The following is a 14,058-nucleotide window of genomic DNA, read 5'->3' as shown; positions in this document are numbered from 1 at the left end:
TAAAAAAAGTCAAACCTCCATAAATTCGTGGAAACTTTCCCACAGGCTTTAAGTCTCTTCTTCCTGGAAGGTATCATGAAATGTCTACAAAGTCAAAAACCTATATAAGAGTATCAAAAACATGGGAGCACGTTTTATTTAATAAGCTGTCAAATACCAACCAATGCTTTGTATAGCAGAACCCAATTTTACCAAAGGATTTTAACTTACGGACTCGCAATACAAGTACAACTGAACTTGGCTTAAACCGTAACGAAGAATCCAAATCCTCCCAGGAAAACCAAAACAAAAGGAAGCTAGAGAAAGCCGAGGTGATATTGCAAACGGGAGAACAAAGAGAATCGTTGATAAATAAAATCGAACGATATACGGAAGGAAGAAGAATCTCCCTCCATTCTTCTCCGCTCTCGGTCACTGTGTACAGTAAGGTAAGAACTGAGAGAAAACAAACGACTTTTATTTCGGTGGGCTTATTCGAAAAAGGGCAAGTTTTTGGGCCTACACCTCTTGTAAGATATCAGTGACCATGTATTGGCACGTGTCAGCACGAAGCTTCTCCTTCTTTTAAAACATCCGATCTACGTGGCGGTCCTTGTTCTGTGAAGCCATATTGGAGAAAGCCATGAAGAGGGTTAAACATCCGATATACACTTTTTTTTTTGGTAAACAAACTTTAATGTTAAAATGCATAAGTAATACAAGTAAGAGTTTTTACTCGTAAATTTTGAAAAGTTTGCAACAAGAAAAGGGTTAAACACAACCCTAGTGAAAGATCCACTTATGATTCATAAAAAAAAACAAAAAATTGAAAGACACTACTTAAGTCCTGTTCGTTTAGTTGCCGCAGGTTTCGGCGTCAGCGTCAATGAGGACAGTTGTTGTTCGTTTCGCAAACGCTGACGCTGCCGCTGACACTGCCGCTAACTATATCGCGACCGCAGATTTTATCGGCGTCAGCCGCAGGACGCGGCGTTTGGACGCGGCGTCAGACGCAGTTTCCTGCGTCAACGAAACGAACAAGAGTTAACGCAGAATGTTGACGCTGCCGTTGCCGCCGGTACCTGCGACAACCAAACGAACAGCCCTTTAGTGAATGTGGCTCCTTCACCTCTTCCACTAACCTTCATCCCTTCCATATTTGAATATTTTGGGTTGGTTTTGTTGGTCTTCTTCCTTTAGTTAAGTTATAACCAGAATTCTCTCCAACTACATCAAAACAAGTCTCTTTCCCATAAGAGAACGAAATCTCTGGCTCCATGTGAGATTGTTGATGGTTGTGAGTGAGAGGAGTGGAAGGACCAATTGGTTGTTCATTTTCAGAAGTGGCAGAGCTTTCAAAAATGATAATTTGTGATAAAAATTTCTTCCATAATTTGTGAGTGAGTTGGCGCAGCATTTGCAGCTGTTAACATAGGCAAACTATTTTCATTCTTTGAGCAAAGGGTTGAATGTACCTCATGCGGATATGTGAGTGAACTAGCAAGGACAACCTCGGACGGTGTAATGACATAAGACTCTGTAGGAGTCTCACGTACTTGGTGTAGTCATTTTAACTAGGAAGAAAGATAAAATACAATGTAGGAACCAAAAACCTTTATAACACATGTAAAAACTTAAAGCACTCAAAATTTATTTATTGTTGACCAGAGCAGAAAAAACTTTTTGATTCTTTCATGCAACTTATCAGGACAAACGTAACCTTGAAGACATTAGCTGTAATAGCGCATCATTATTTCTCCCTCTCTGATTATATGGCTAAGTTCACGTTTGCACCACGTTGTGCATAAATTGCTAGCCACCATAGAATAAGTAAAGTTCATTTTCTTATAGACAAACAAGAGTAGACATTTCCCACATAAGTTTCTCTACTACATGGTGTACTAAGATACCTCCTTCACTAGATATAGAGATGAGCGCCAAGTCTGCAAGGGTTTGTATCCCTTCATCAACGTTCCACTCCCTCCCCGCAAGCGAGAACATAGCGTCATTCTTACCCCAATGCTTGGAACCTCTTAACGAACAAAATAAATGTTTGTGTTTCGCAGATAAACCAGCATACACATATCTAACTGCCTTCTCAACATCATTCTCGCTAAGATAGTTTTTGAGTTTAGCTGGTGTCAATCTCCAGTCCTCTTTACTCTTCCCACGCAAGGCGGAGCCTAAGACCTTGAGACCAAGTGGGAAAGGAGCAACAAGCTTAGCTACTTCAACAACATGCTTCAAGTAACCTCTTGGTGGAGAGCTTTGTCCAAACGCAGAGTATGAGAATATCTGTTGAGCCTCCTCTGTCGATGGGAAAGAAACTATATATATCTGTTTTATCTCGTTACCCCTCAGTGTATTTAGATTCTCATTACTCACAATCACCTTACTTCCGAATCTAAGACCTTGAATTAAATCTCCCAAAGCTTGTAGCTCCCTTGAACATATACATCATCAAGAATGAGAAGAACTCTCTGATGCTTCAACCTAAACCGTACCTCTTGTAAGTCAGGTATCTTCATTCCCCTATGATCTAAAACTCCAGAGTATATCTCGTTTTCCAAATGATCTTGCTAGCGATTAGGGCCACGAGTCGTTCTGTTATACGCTCCTTCAAGATTGTCCATATAAAACTTAAGCTGGAAGTTACACGAGACTTCTTGGCATAAAGCTCTAGCTATGGTGGTTTTGCCAATACCTGCTGGACCCCATATCCCCACTATCTTAACCTCATCTGATTCTAAGCTTATCATTTTTCATGCGTTCTACATGTGTTTCAACTCCTACTAACCGATCAAAGTCTGAAGATGGTAACTCGTTTAAAACGTCCTTAATAATCTTCGAGATCATCAGTGCTTCACTAGTCCTACAAAAGGGAGAGTTATAAATGAAGTTATAATTGCTGCGAAACTAATATTACACTCGGTGATAATTCGCGCGCATGTGCAGTAAGTTTTTTTTATATTAATGTTTATTCATTAAATGATTTTAACATTTTGCAACACTACAATCTTTATCGATTGTAAAATAACGAATACAAATGTTGATATATTAAATGTATCATCGTTATTGAAGAGTTAATATATTACATTTTATTTTTTAATTATTTTTAAGACTTCAAATGCATAAAAGAAAATTATATTTTGCGCCTGACACAAATCACCAAAACCAGATAGGCAAATTGTAAATGACGAAAAGTGATTAGGTTTTCTGCTCTCGATTTGTTTACTATTGAATCTCCATAAGTGATTTCATTTTATACTTATATAAAATTGTGCTTTCATTCTCATTTTTGTTTCATTGATATGAGTTTTGCTTTTTTTTTTAACTTTTTTTGTGAATTCGGTGAATTATATAAGTGTCAATTTAAAAAGATAGACATCTGTAAAAATTAGTTCCGTTCCACTCCACTACTCCAGATACATATCTAAGAATCAAAATTTTAAAGAAAATTACTGGCAAACTCTATTCACAGGTTAGTGTTCACATCTAATATATCAAGTTGTTATAGAATATAGGTGCATACCCAAAATATAAATGTCTGTCTAGTATATATTTACCAGTTCTGTCTAAAAATCATCTAATTCTAGAACAACAAAACAAATTACTTATTTTATTAACCTACACTTTTGAGGTGTAGTTACTTAAGAGTATACCAATAAAAAAATATAATACTTTACTATTCTAGTATATGTAAACTATGTATAAAATAAGAACTGTTTGATTTATTAAATGATAAACCAGAAAACTTATAAGAAGTAGTTCAAATCTATCATTTTTACAATTATAATAGTTAGATAGGGTATTAGGGAGAAACAAATATTATAAGAATGATCAAATCTCTCATTCTTCGAACAAACTCAAAAGAAGGTGATTGGAATCTTATCATGATATTTCATTAAAAGTTTTTTAGGATTAAAAATCAAGACTAAATTATTTAATCTGAATGAAATAATATATATATAGTGCTTCCAATATTAAAAATCACTTCGATTTGAAGAAGTGTATTTATGGGTTTTGTCATGATCAAATAACATATTAGAAATCACATATTTAAAAAAATAATTTGTATACATAAAAATATATACATTAGAGTAAACACATAAATCAAAACCAATACCTTTTATTTATTTACAATCATGTTTTTGGTAAATAAATCAAAACAATCATTTTATTTACTTGATATGGTATATAATTGAACTTTAGTGATATTGACATAAACATATATAATATATTTTAATATAAATACATCAATCATATGATTTTATTAACATTTGTATATTTGCTGTAACAAAAATTTAAACCGTTAATCACAAACTTTTAATGTGAGATTTTCAATACAAATTTCAAAATTAAAATACTAAGACCTCAATAATTTTCAATGCAAATTTTGAAATTAACATATTTTTATATAGTATATAATTTAATTTAAATGATAGTAATATATATATATATATATATAATATGAATATTTATTAATGAGGCTTTATATTCATACGATTTATGATTATTTGTATCTTGCAATTGAACAAAAAAAGTTAAATCATTGATCACAAAGTTTTCAATGTGAAACTTTTACCATTTTAGTAGTTTATAATCGTTTTAAGATATTCAAAATATAACATATAAGAAAAAATCTATTTTGTTTTATTATATATTTAATGTGATTGTTTAATTTCTTTTAATAATACAAAATTAAACAAAAAGAGAAGATGCAAAAAATGTTATCAAATATGTATTATTTATAATCATTAATTGTATTATATATATGTTAATCTTATTAGGTAATTCCGTAACTTTTATTTAAGGAAAGAATTGAGAATATTCTTTTGTACACTAGTAATCAATTTGATAGTTTGTTTAATAAAAAGTATAATATATATTTATATGGACCAACTTAATTTTCTATGAATCTAAGAATTATCATAATGATACACATATTTACTAAAACATGTTGTAATGTTTCGTGATTAATATATAGAGGATGTTGTGGTTTCTGGCCTAAGAAATTATGAGTTTCAACCTTGACTTTTTGGTATTCAATTTTATTTTTAGAAAAAAGAGTTAGTGAATATAACCGGTTAAATTTAGGGAAATTGAATCATATATACACCAAAAATTTACAAATTCACTAATTAACTAAAATTATCCTCTTCTCTTCTACTTTCTCTTTCTATCTCTCTTTACTCTTTTTCGCAAAATCCCAAAAAATTATTAATATCAAACATTATTTAAAAAAAAACTAGTGAATAATATTATCATGAAACAGAATGTTCACCGGCAATAGCTGCAACTTGAGTCAAAGCTTGTCTCCATCTCTCTTTCTCAACCTTTTTCTTCCCATTACAAACTTTCTCAAAGGCCTTCCCGAAATCTCCGGTTTGATTTCTGACATCAGACGGCTCTACATTGTAGAAGATTGGCATCAGAGTCTGTCCTAAAGAAACGCGGCACTCTAATGTCAGCTGCAACTCGTCTAGACACCAGGTCGAGGAAGCGTAGTTCTCAGATAGGATCACTACAGAGATTCTTGATTCTCTAATGGCTTTTACAAGCTCCGAGTTGATAGACTCGCTCCTCATGATTCCATTATCTATGAACGTTTTGATTCCCTTGCTTTTCAATCCTTCAAGAAAATGACTGAGGAAAGTTCTGCGGACATCTTTACCTGAGAAGCTTGGGAAGACGTCGTAGCAGTATTGATGTGTTGATGACAATGATGAAGAAGAAGTAGCAGCTGTAGTGAGTTGTTGAATCGGATTTGTATTTGTTCTTGATTCTCCTAGGATGGTCTTGTTCGAAAGTTCTCCTAGGATGGATTCGAGTATTCCTGCGACGAACATGTTTCTTTAGACTCTGTGTTTGCCTATGCAAAGAAGTTCTACATAATATAATAGGCCATACACATAACTTTTCTCCAACGTGCTTGCACGTTGTTAAACTTCAACTGGTATTATTCAATACAATATTGACAGTGCGTTCAGAATCTTCCAAGAAGTGCATATTCTCCAATAAGAAAATGAGGGAGAAAGTTTTACATAAGAACGGAGAAGGATATAATGTCAATCTACTCATTGCAAACTAATTTTAAATTGAAAATTCATCTAGCTTTATAGAAAATGAGTATTCTCCAATTCTTGAGGCTATTCAAGAAATTTCTGGATGATGCAGTAAAGTGTTAGTACTTACCTCATGGCACGGATGATCTACCACGTAACTTAAAGTACTGCCTTGGGATTCATATCCGATCAAATGTATGTCCTCTTAATTTTGTCACTGAGTTTCTTGTTGAACTTTTACACTGCGAGATAGAATGCTTGAAAAGCTTTGGGAAGATGTTCATGTATGCTTTGCTCTTATATCAAAGCCACATTGACTGAAATGAAAGCCACGTTACTATTCTAAAAAAAAGGACAACCTTTAGACAAATATTTATTTTTGTGTTCAAATAAACAATTATTAAAATTCTGAAAAGTTTTGGAACACGAAAATAAATATTTGTCTAAAGGTTGTCCTTTTTGCGTCTTCAAAATACACTTCTTTATGAAATTTGGGGTGGGTTTTCTGCTCAGACTCAGCCCACAAAGGCCATTTACTTCAGTAAGAAGCTGCTATGAATACGAACGTACATTCAAGTAGGCTCGCCATGAATCGGATAGTATCATCTTTTTCAGTATTTGTGATTTATTTTATATTTTATGTATATTTGATTTTTAGATTTGCTTTGCTTCTCAAAAATACGGATATTCGGTTCTTCTGATATTCAGATTTTTTTTTTATATTTGGAATATTCACGGATATTTACGGATAATTTTATCCATTTTATTCAATAAAAGTTTTTTTTTAAAATAGTACCAATTTAATATTTTGGAAATAACCTGTACATAATAAAAATATAAAGTTAAAAATTAATGAAACTATATGTTTTATAAATGTTTAAAATTAAAAAATTTCTTATAAAAGAAATGTTTTTTTTTATAAAAATGTAGTTTTGTATAAAGATTTTAAATTTTTTTTAAAAAAAAATTAATATATTATACGTTAAATAATAATTATATAATATTATATATTTAAATTTCTATTCTTAATCATAGATATACATCTATTTGTATATAAGTCGGAGTGGATCGGTTATCCGTTTCTAATCCCCTATATATTTATTGAGAATCATTTAAAATGTGTAACATATATGTTGTATTAATTACAAAAAGACTTAATGATGTGTCACTTAATTAACATATCAATTTATTCTACATGACATCATAAAAATCAATTGAATAATTTGTAGGTCCAAACTCCAATTGCTAAGGAAAATTATAGTTAACAAAAATTATAATACACATATATTCTTTCCTTAAATAAAAGACACTGAATTAACTAATATGATTAAGATATATGTCAACTAATAATTATGAATAGTAAATATTTGATAACAATTTTTGTATCCTTCCTCATTTTTTCTTAATTTTATATTCTTAAAATAAATTTATCAATCACATTAACTATATAATTAAAAAAATAATTTTTATATGTTCTATTTTGATTTTTTTAAATGGTTTTAAATTACAAAAATGTAAAATTCCTTTGAAAATTTTACGATCAATGGCATAATTTGTTTTTGTTTTAACAAGATACAAATGATTATAAAATCGTATTAATATAGATTTTTATTTAATAGATATTCATATTAAATAATATATATATATATATATATATTTAATATATATATATATTTAATATCGTTTAAATTAAACTATGTGCTACATAAAAATACATAAATATGTTAATTTGAAATTTTCATTGAATAAATATTGAGAACTTAATATTTTAATTTTGAAATTTAAATTGAAAATATCACATCGAAAATTTTGGGATTAATGGTTTTAATTTTTGGTTACATCAAATATACAAATGTTAATAAAACCATATGAGTAGGAAGTCTCAATAATAACTATTTATATTAAAATATACTATATATTTATATCAATATCATTTCATATAATTATATAACATATAAAATAAATAAAATGATTATTTTGATTTATTTACCATAAATATATTGTAAATAGACAAGAGTTATTATGTTGATTTATGTGATTACTCTAATCTCATGTATATTAATTGAAAAACAATTTATTACTCTTACAAGTGTAAGATTTTATTAATTAATATTGTTCAAAAATATTACAAGAGATCAATACAACTAAGATTTCCTTATCCAAATTTATATAAATATATTAATTATTTTAATATTTAACATGTAAAATAATATACAAAATATATAAGATGTTTTTAAGTTGTCCAAAACACTTGGAAATATATACAAATAGTTATAAGTACATATTTAAAATAGCTAAACGATACTTAAAATATCTATTAATTCCTCTCCAAATATTTAACCAATTTTTTATGTTAAGTTTAAGTATTTTAGCATAAATTATTCCAATCTATATATTATATATTATTTTTATTTTTTGATTTTTAAAAATTTTAAGTATATAAGAACTTTAATTTTTGAAACAAAAAAGGTTATCTGAACCCAAACCTAAACAAGACCCAAAAAAATTGATTCGAACATAACCAGACAAAAACAGACACGCAAAAACCCGTAGAAATAATCAGATTTTATAATATAAAAATATAATTTTTTAATAAATATTTTATCCTGCGCAAGACACATGTTTTATCCTAGTTTTTTAGTATTTAATAGATTGAATGGTTAATAGATTTGGACATAACATTTTGAAACTAAAAAGACATTAATTTGGTTTTGTTTTTAAATTTTGGATGTAACTTTTTGTTAATTTTTGAAATAAAAAATTTGACATGCATTTTAAGTAAGTAGCAAATAATTTTTTTCGTAATTGTATGTATATCATATGAGCTTAAAATATGTGTAGTATCAATATAAATATTTTATATAAAATGAGAGATGTAAACTAGAAATATAAGGTTAATTATACATATGTTCGGTTATTTTCGGATATTCATTCGGGTTCAGATATTACCCATTCAGGTTTGGATATTCTGCTACTTCGATTCAGATATTCTGCAACTTCGGTTCGGATTTCGGTTCGGGTTTTTCGGATCGAGTTCGGGTGCCACTTCGGATCGGTTAAAGTGCCCACCCCTAATATCAGTACTCCTGTCTCTTAAATCTGAATTTGATTCTCTCTACTCTTGATCCACGTTACCTACCAATGGAATAGTTTTTTTTTAATACATAGCGTTACGGTCATACGAACACATAACAAACATGGTGTTCCCCAATGAATACAATGCTATATTTTGAATAATTTTATTTATTTCTTAACATCACTCCACTGCTCTGTATCATTTGTTTATATAATAACTCCATCAAACAATAAGTAGGATTAAGAACATTTTCTCTTGAGTCATAGGGATATTTTTGTGAATAAATCTCCCTCCCTACTTACGCTTGTCGTGTATCACCACTGGAATATGGGAGATGTTTATAAGAGAGAACTAGTTAGAGGGTATATTAAGTCTCCCTAAGGTCGGTGAGATTCTAGAAAAAGAGGAGAGACAGACACCAATCACTTTTTGCAGAGAGCACAAAAACAATTGTCTAAAATCTGACATGTCCTTGGTGTCATCCACCAATTTCAATGTCCTTCACTAATTTCAATCTCCTTCTGTACTAAAGCTATTAAAGAACAATGAAAGAATCTTCATTTAGTCAAAAGCAAGTTAGAAAATAAAAGCCGAAAGTAAGGAATTACGTAATCTATGACTGAAAAGAGAAAGATGTGAATGTGTTTCCAATTAACAAATAGGAAAGTAAAAGTAAAAGAGAAACACAACAACAAAAGAAATAGAAAACAAAGTTTGAATTGTCTGGAGTTGCTTCTAAATCAAGTTAAGAAGCACACGGTTTTTATTTTTGAATTTAATGAAAATATGAGACTTTGGGGCTTAATTCAGAATCTGCACACTGAATACAACCAAGATCGAAATTTACGAAAATCCACACTGATTCGAATGGACAGTTTTAAATGTTGCATGCAGCCATGCACCAGCTTGGACATTTGTCAAGTTTTTATTACATTCATAACGTATCATTAGTGAATATGTAAACAAAAACTTTATTCCATTTAACATATACATACTATACTACACAAACACAGGCTCTTTCCTATCAGATATACCTAAAAATATTAATTTCTCCTACTTTTTGATCCATCTCTTTTGATTCTTTTCCCACTCTTTTCTTAACATAAGCCACTAATCCTGCAAATCAAACCTCCTCTGCTCCCCACTATCTTTCTCTTTATCTCTCTCTCTCTCTTCACAAAGCCTAAATCTTCAGACCAGTTCAGCTCAATCCTATGCATGCATGAAACAACGGTTTCAATAAGACAAAACAATGGCAACAACTCGCAAACTGGTAGTAGAAATAGTAGACGCCAAAGACCTCACACCCAAAGACGGCCAGGGAACGTCAAGTCCTTACGTTGTCGTCGACTACTATGGCCAGAGACGACGCACACGGACCATAGTCCGTGACTTAAACCCTGTCTGGAACGAGTCTCTCGAGTTCAGTCTCGCGAAAAAACCTTCTCATCCGGTCTTTAACGATGTTCTTGAGATCGACATGTTCCACGACAAGAACTTTGGACCCACTCGGAGGAACAACTTTCTCGGTAGGATCCGACTCGGGTCGGATCAGTTCGTTGCGAAAGGTGAAGAGGCTTTGATATACTTTCCTTTGGAGAAGAAGAGTTTGTTTAATCTTGTCCAAGGTGAGATTGGGATTCGAATCTATTACGCCGACGAGGCGGCTCCTCCTGCTTCTAAACCGGCTGTAGCTCCTCTTGAACCGGTGGTGGAGGAGAAGGAAGAGGAGGTTAAGCCGGAAGGTCCAGACGAGTCTAAACCACCACCAGAGACAAAAGATGGCCCTGCTGAAGTGAAAGAAACCGCCGAACCGCCACCACCGCCGGAGAATCCGCCAGCTGAAGGTCCCAAGCCTAACGAGGATGCCTCACCACCGTCACAGGAAAATGCTACGGTTGGTGGAGAAGAACCACCGGTGACGGAACCAAATCTGCCACCTGAAGCAGTGTCAGACGGCCCGAAATTACCGGCGGAAGAGCCACCACAGAATCAACCGGAAAGTGAAGATATTCTGCTCGAAACAAGCGACGCGGAGAGCTGGGTTTCGGCGCCGCGATCACCGTTACCGGGAGTTACCATTTCAAGATCAGTCTCCGGTTCAATACCCAAAACCAAAACCGGAGGCCCGCAACCACTTCCGAGAAGCATGTCCGAAACCGCGAGTTACACTTCAGAGATCTCCGACGTATCAACGATCGAACGGTCCACGTTTGATCTAGTCGAGAAAATGCATTACGTCTTCGTACGCGTCGTGAAAGCTCGGTCGCTACCAACCTCCGGGAGTCCGATCACAAAGATCTCACTCTCCGGCACAACGATCGAATCAAAACCGGCGAGAAAAACCTCAACGTTCGAGTGGGACCAAACCTTCGCCTTCCTCCGCGACTCGCCGGACACGTCTTCCTCTCCGATTCTCGAGATCTCCGTGTGGGAGGGAACCGGCGGTACACACTTCCTCGGCGGAATCTGCTTCGACGTTTCGGAGATTCCGCTCCGAGACCCGCCGGATAGTCCGTTAGCGCCGCAGTGGTACCGTCTCGAAGGAGGCGGAGCTCACCACGGTGATCTGATGCTCGCCACGTGGACGGGAACTCAAGCTGACGAGTCATTCCCCGACGCGTGGAAGACTGATACAGCCGGAAACGTGACCGCACGTGCGAAAGTCTACATGTCGCCGAAGCTGTGGTATCTTCGCGCCACTGTGATGGACGCTCAAGATCTATTACTGCCTCAGTTAACGGCGTTTAAAGAAGCGTCGTTTCAACTGAAAGCTCAGTTAGGTTTCCAAGTGCAGAAAACCAAACCCGCCGTCACTCGTAACGGAGCGCCGTCATGGAACGAAGATCTACTCTTCGTAGCCGCTGAGCCTTTCGCTGATCAGCTGGTTTTCACATTAGAGTATCGAACATCGAAAGGACCTGTCACCGTGGGGATGGCACGCGTACCGCTCACCGCAATCGAGAGGCGCGTCGACGAGCGTTTGGTTGCGTCAAGATGGTTCGGTTTCGAGGATCCAAACGACGAGAAGAGAGGGAACAGATCTAGAGTACACCTGAGACTCTGCTTCGACGGTGGATATCACGTGATGGACGAGGCGGCTCACGTGTGTAGCGATTACCGACCGACGGCGAGGCAGCTTTGGAAACCGGCGGTTGGGATCGTTGAGCTTGGTGTGATCGGTTGCAAGAATCTGCTGCCGATGAAAACGGTAAACGGAAAAGGATCGACGGACGCGTACACGGTGGCGAAATACGGTTCCAAATGGGTCCGTACCCGAACCGTATCGGATTCACTAGATCCGAAATGGAACGAGCAGTACACGTGGAAAGTATACGATCCGTGTACGGTCCTGACAATAGGAGTCTTCGATAGCTGGGGAGTATACGAGATCGACGGTGGGAAAGAAGCCACGCGTCAGGATCTTCGTATAGGAAAAGTCCGTTTACGTATATCTACCTTGGAGACGGGTAAAGCGTATAGAAATACGTATCCCTTGCTGATGTTAGTTAACGGAGGCGTTAAAAAACTAGGGGAGATAGAATTGGCCGTTAGATTTGTGAGATCAGCTCCACCGCTGGATTTCTTACACGTGTACACCCAACCACTGTTGCCTTTGATGCACCACATCAAACCGTTGACTCTGTTTCAGGAAGACATGCTGAGAAACACCGCCGTGAAGATACTGGCCGTACACTTGTCACGATCTGAGCCGCCTCTAAGGCCTGAGATTGTACGGTACATGCTCGACGCCGATTCACACACGTTCAGCATGCGTAAAGTCCGAGCAAACTGGCTCCGCATTGTCAACGTCGTCGCCGGAATGATCGACGTGGTGCGGTGGGTGGACGACACGCGTTTCTGGAGGAATCCGACGGCGACTCTTCTCGTTCACGCGCTCGTCGTGATGCTGATTTGGTTCCCGGATCTCATCGTTCCGACAATAGCTTTTTACTTGTTCGTAATCGGTGCGTGGAACTACAGGTTCAGGTCACGCGCTGGTCTCCCTCACTTCGATCCAAGACTCTCCCTGGCTGATGCAGCCGATAGAGAGGAGCTGGATGAAGAGTTTGACGTTGTCCCGAGTAACCGGCCGCCGGAGATGGTCCGGTCGAGGTACGATAAGCTGCGAGCAGGAGCTCGAGTTCAGACGATTCTTGGTGAGGTGGCAGCGCAGGGGGAGAAGATGCAGGCTTTGGTGACGTGGAGGGATCCAAGAGCGACGGGTATATTCGTGGGGCTGTGTTTTGTGGTGGCGTTGGTGCTGTATCTGGTGCCGACTAAGATGGTGGCGATGGCGTCGGGGTTTTATTACTTCCGGCATCCGATATTCCGTGATAGGAAACCTTCTCCGATGATAAACTTTTTCAGGCGACTACCTTCGTTATCTGATCGGCTCATGTGATGGAATAAAAGCGCGGGTTCGGTAAAATATGGTTTTGAATCATTTGAATACTAGTGGGTATTTTTGTGGGCGCAGATTGTATATAGTTTGGGTTGTTTAAGCTTATTGGGCCTTCTTGTGACATTATAGGCCTACTAGTTGAATTATATTAAGTTCCTTGTAATCAAAACATGCGTTTACAAAAGATTTTATCGGTAAATTACAAACCTACTTTTAGAGGTGTGTGATAAACGTGAGGAAATAAAACAAAACTGTGATGAAGGAAAATGTTGTTGGTGGACATGTTTATCAACAACACGAGCTCACCAACTGCATTTTTGTCATCTAATTTTCAATAGTCAGCATATACCAACTCTTAGTTTTTGAAGAAAGTTAATTTATTAAGAACTTACTAATAATTTTGTTAAGCTCTCGAAACCGATTGGTTAGAACCTTTTACATCCAAATCTAATTATTAATATTTTATATTTCTCTGTTCAAAAAAAATAAATCTGGTAAGGAAGAATCTGAGCGGCACATGCAATGGCTTTCTA

At 35.4% G+C, this 14,058-nt stretch overlaps 1 protein-coding gene and 1 pseudogene across 1 annotated transcript; one reads left to right on the top strand and one right to left on the bottom strand.

Moving 5' to 3' along the window:
- Window positions 1–130: 130 nt before the first annotated feature.
- LOC106426135 lies at window positions 131–6,779 on the bottom strand (annotated as a pseudogene).
- A 3,244-nt stretch (window positions 6,780–10,023) lies between these two features.
- On the top strand, window positions 10,024–13,724 carry LOC106426136 (FT-interacting protein 7-like). Its single transcript, XM_048769060.1, has one exon. The coding sequence runs from the start codon at window positions 10,373–10,375 to the stop codon at window positions 13,523–13,525; it is 3,153 nt and encodes a 1,050-aa protein (XP_048625017.1). The 5' UTR covers window positions 10,024–10,372; the 3' UTR covers window positions 13,526–13,724.
- Window positions 13,725–14,058: the final 334 nt, after the last annotated feature.

Source organism: Brassica napus, chromosome C9 (genome assembly GCF_020379485.1).
Source record: "Brassica napus cultivar Da-Ae chromosome C9, Da-Ae, whole genome shotgun sequence".
Taxonomy (NCBI): Eukaryota; Viridiplantae; Streptophyta; class Magnoliopsida; order Brassicales; family Brassicaceae; genus Brassica; species Brassica napus.
Note: the sequence above shows the minus strand (reverse complement) of the source record. Positions and strands in the feature narration are given on the sequence as shown.

Coding starts and splice junctions, on each gene's coding strand:
- LOC106426136 (XM_048769060.1), top strand. CDS start 10,373: ATGGCAACAACTCGCAAACTGGTAGTAGAAATAGTAGACGCCAAAGAC.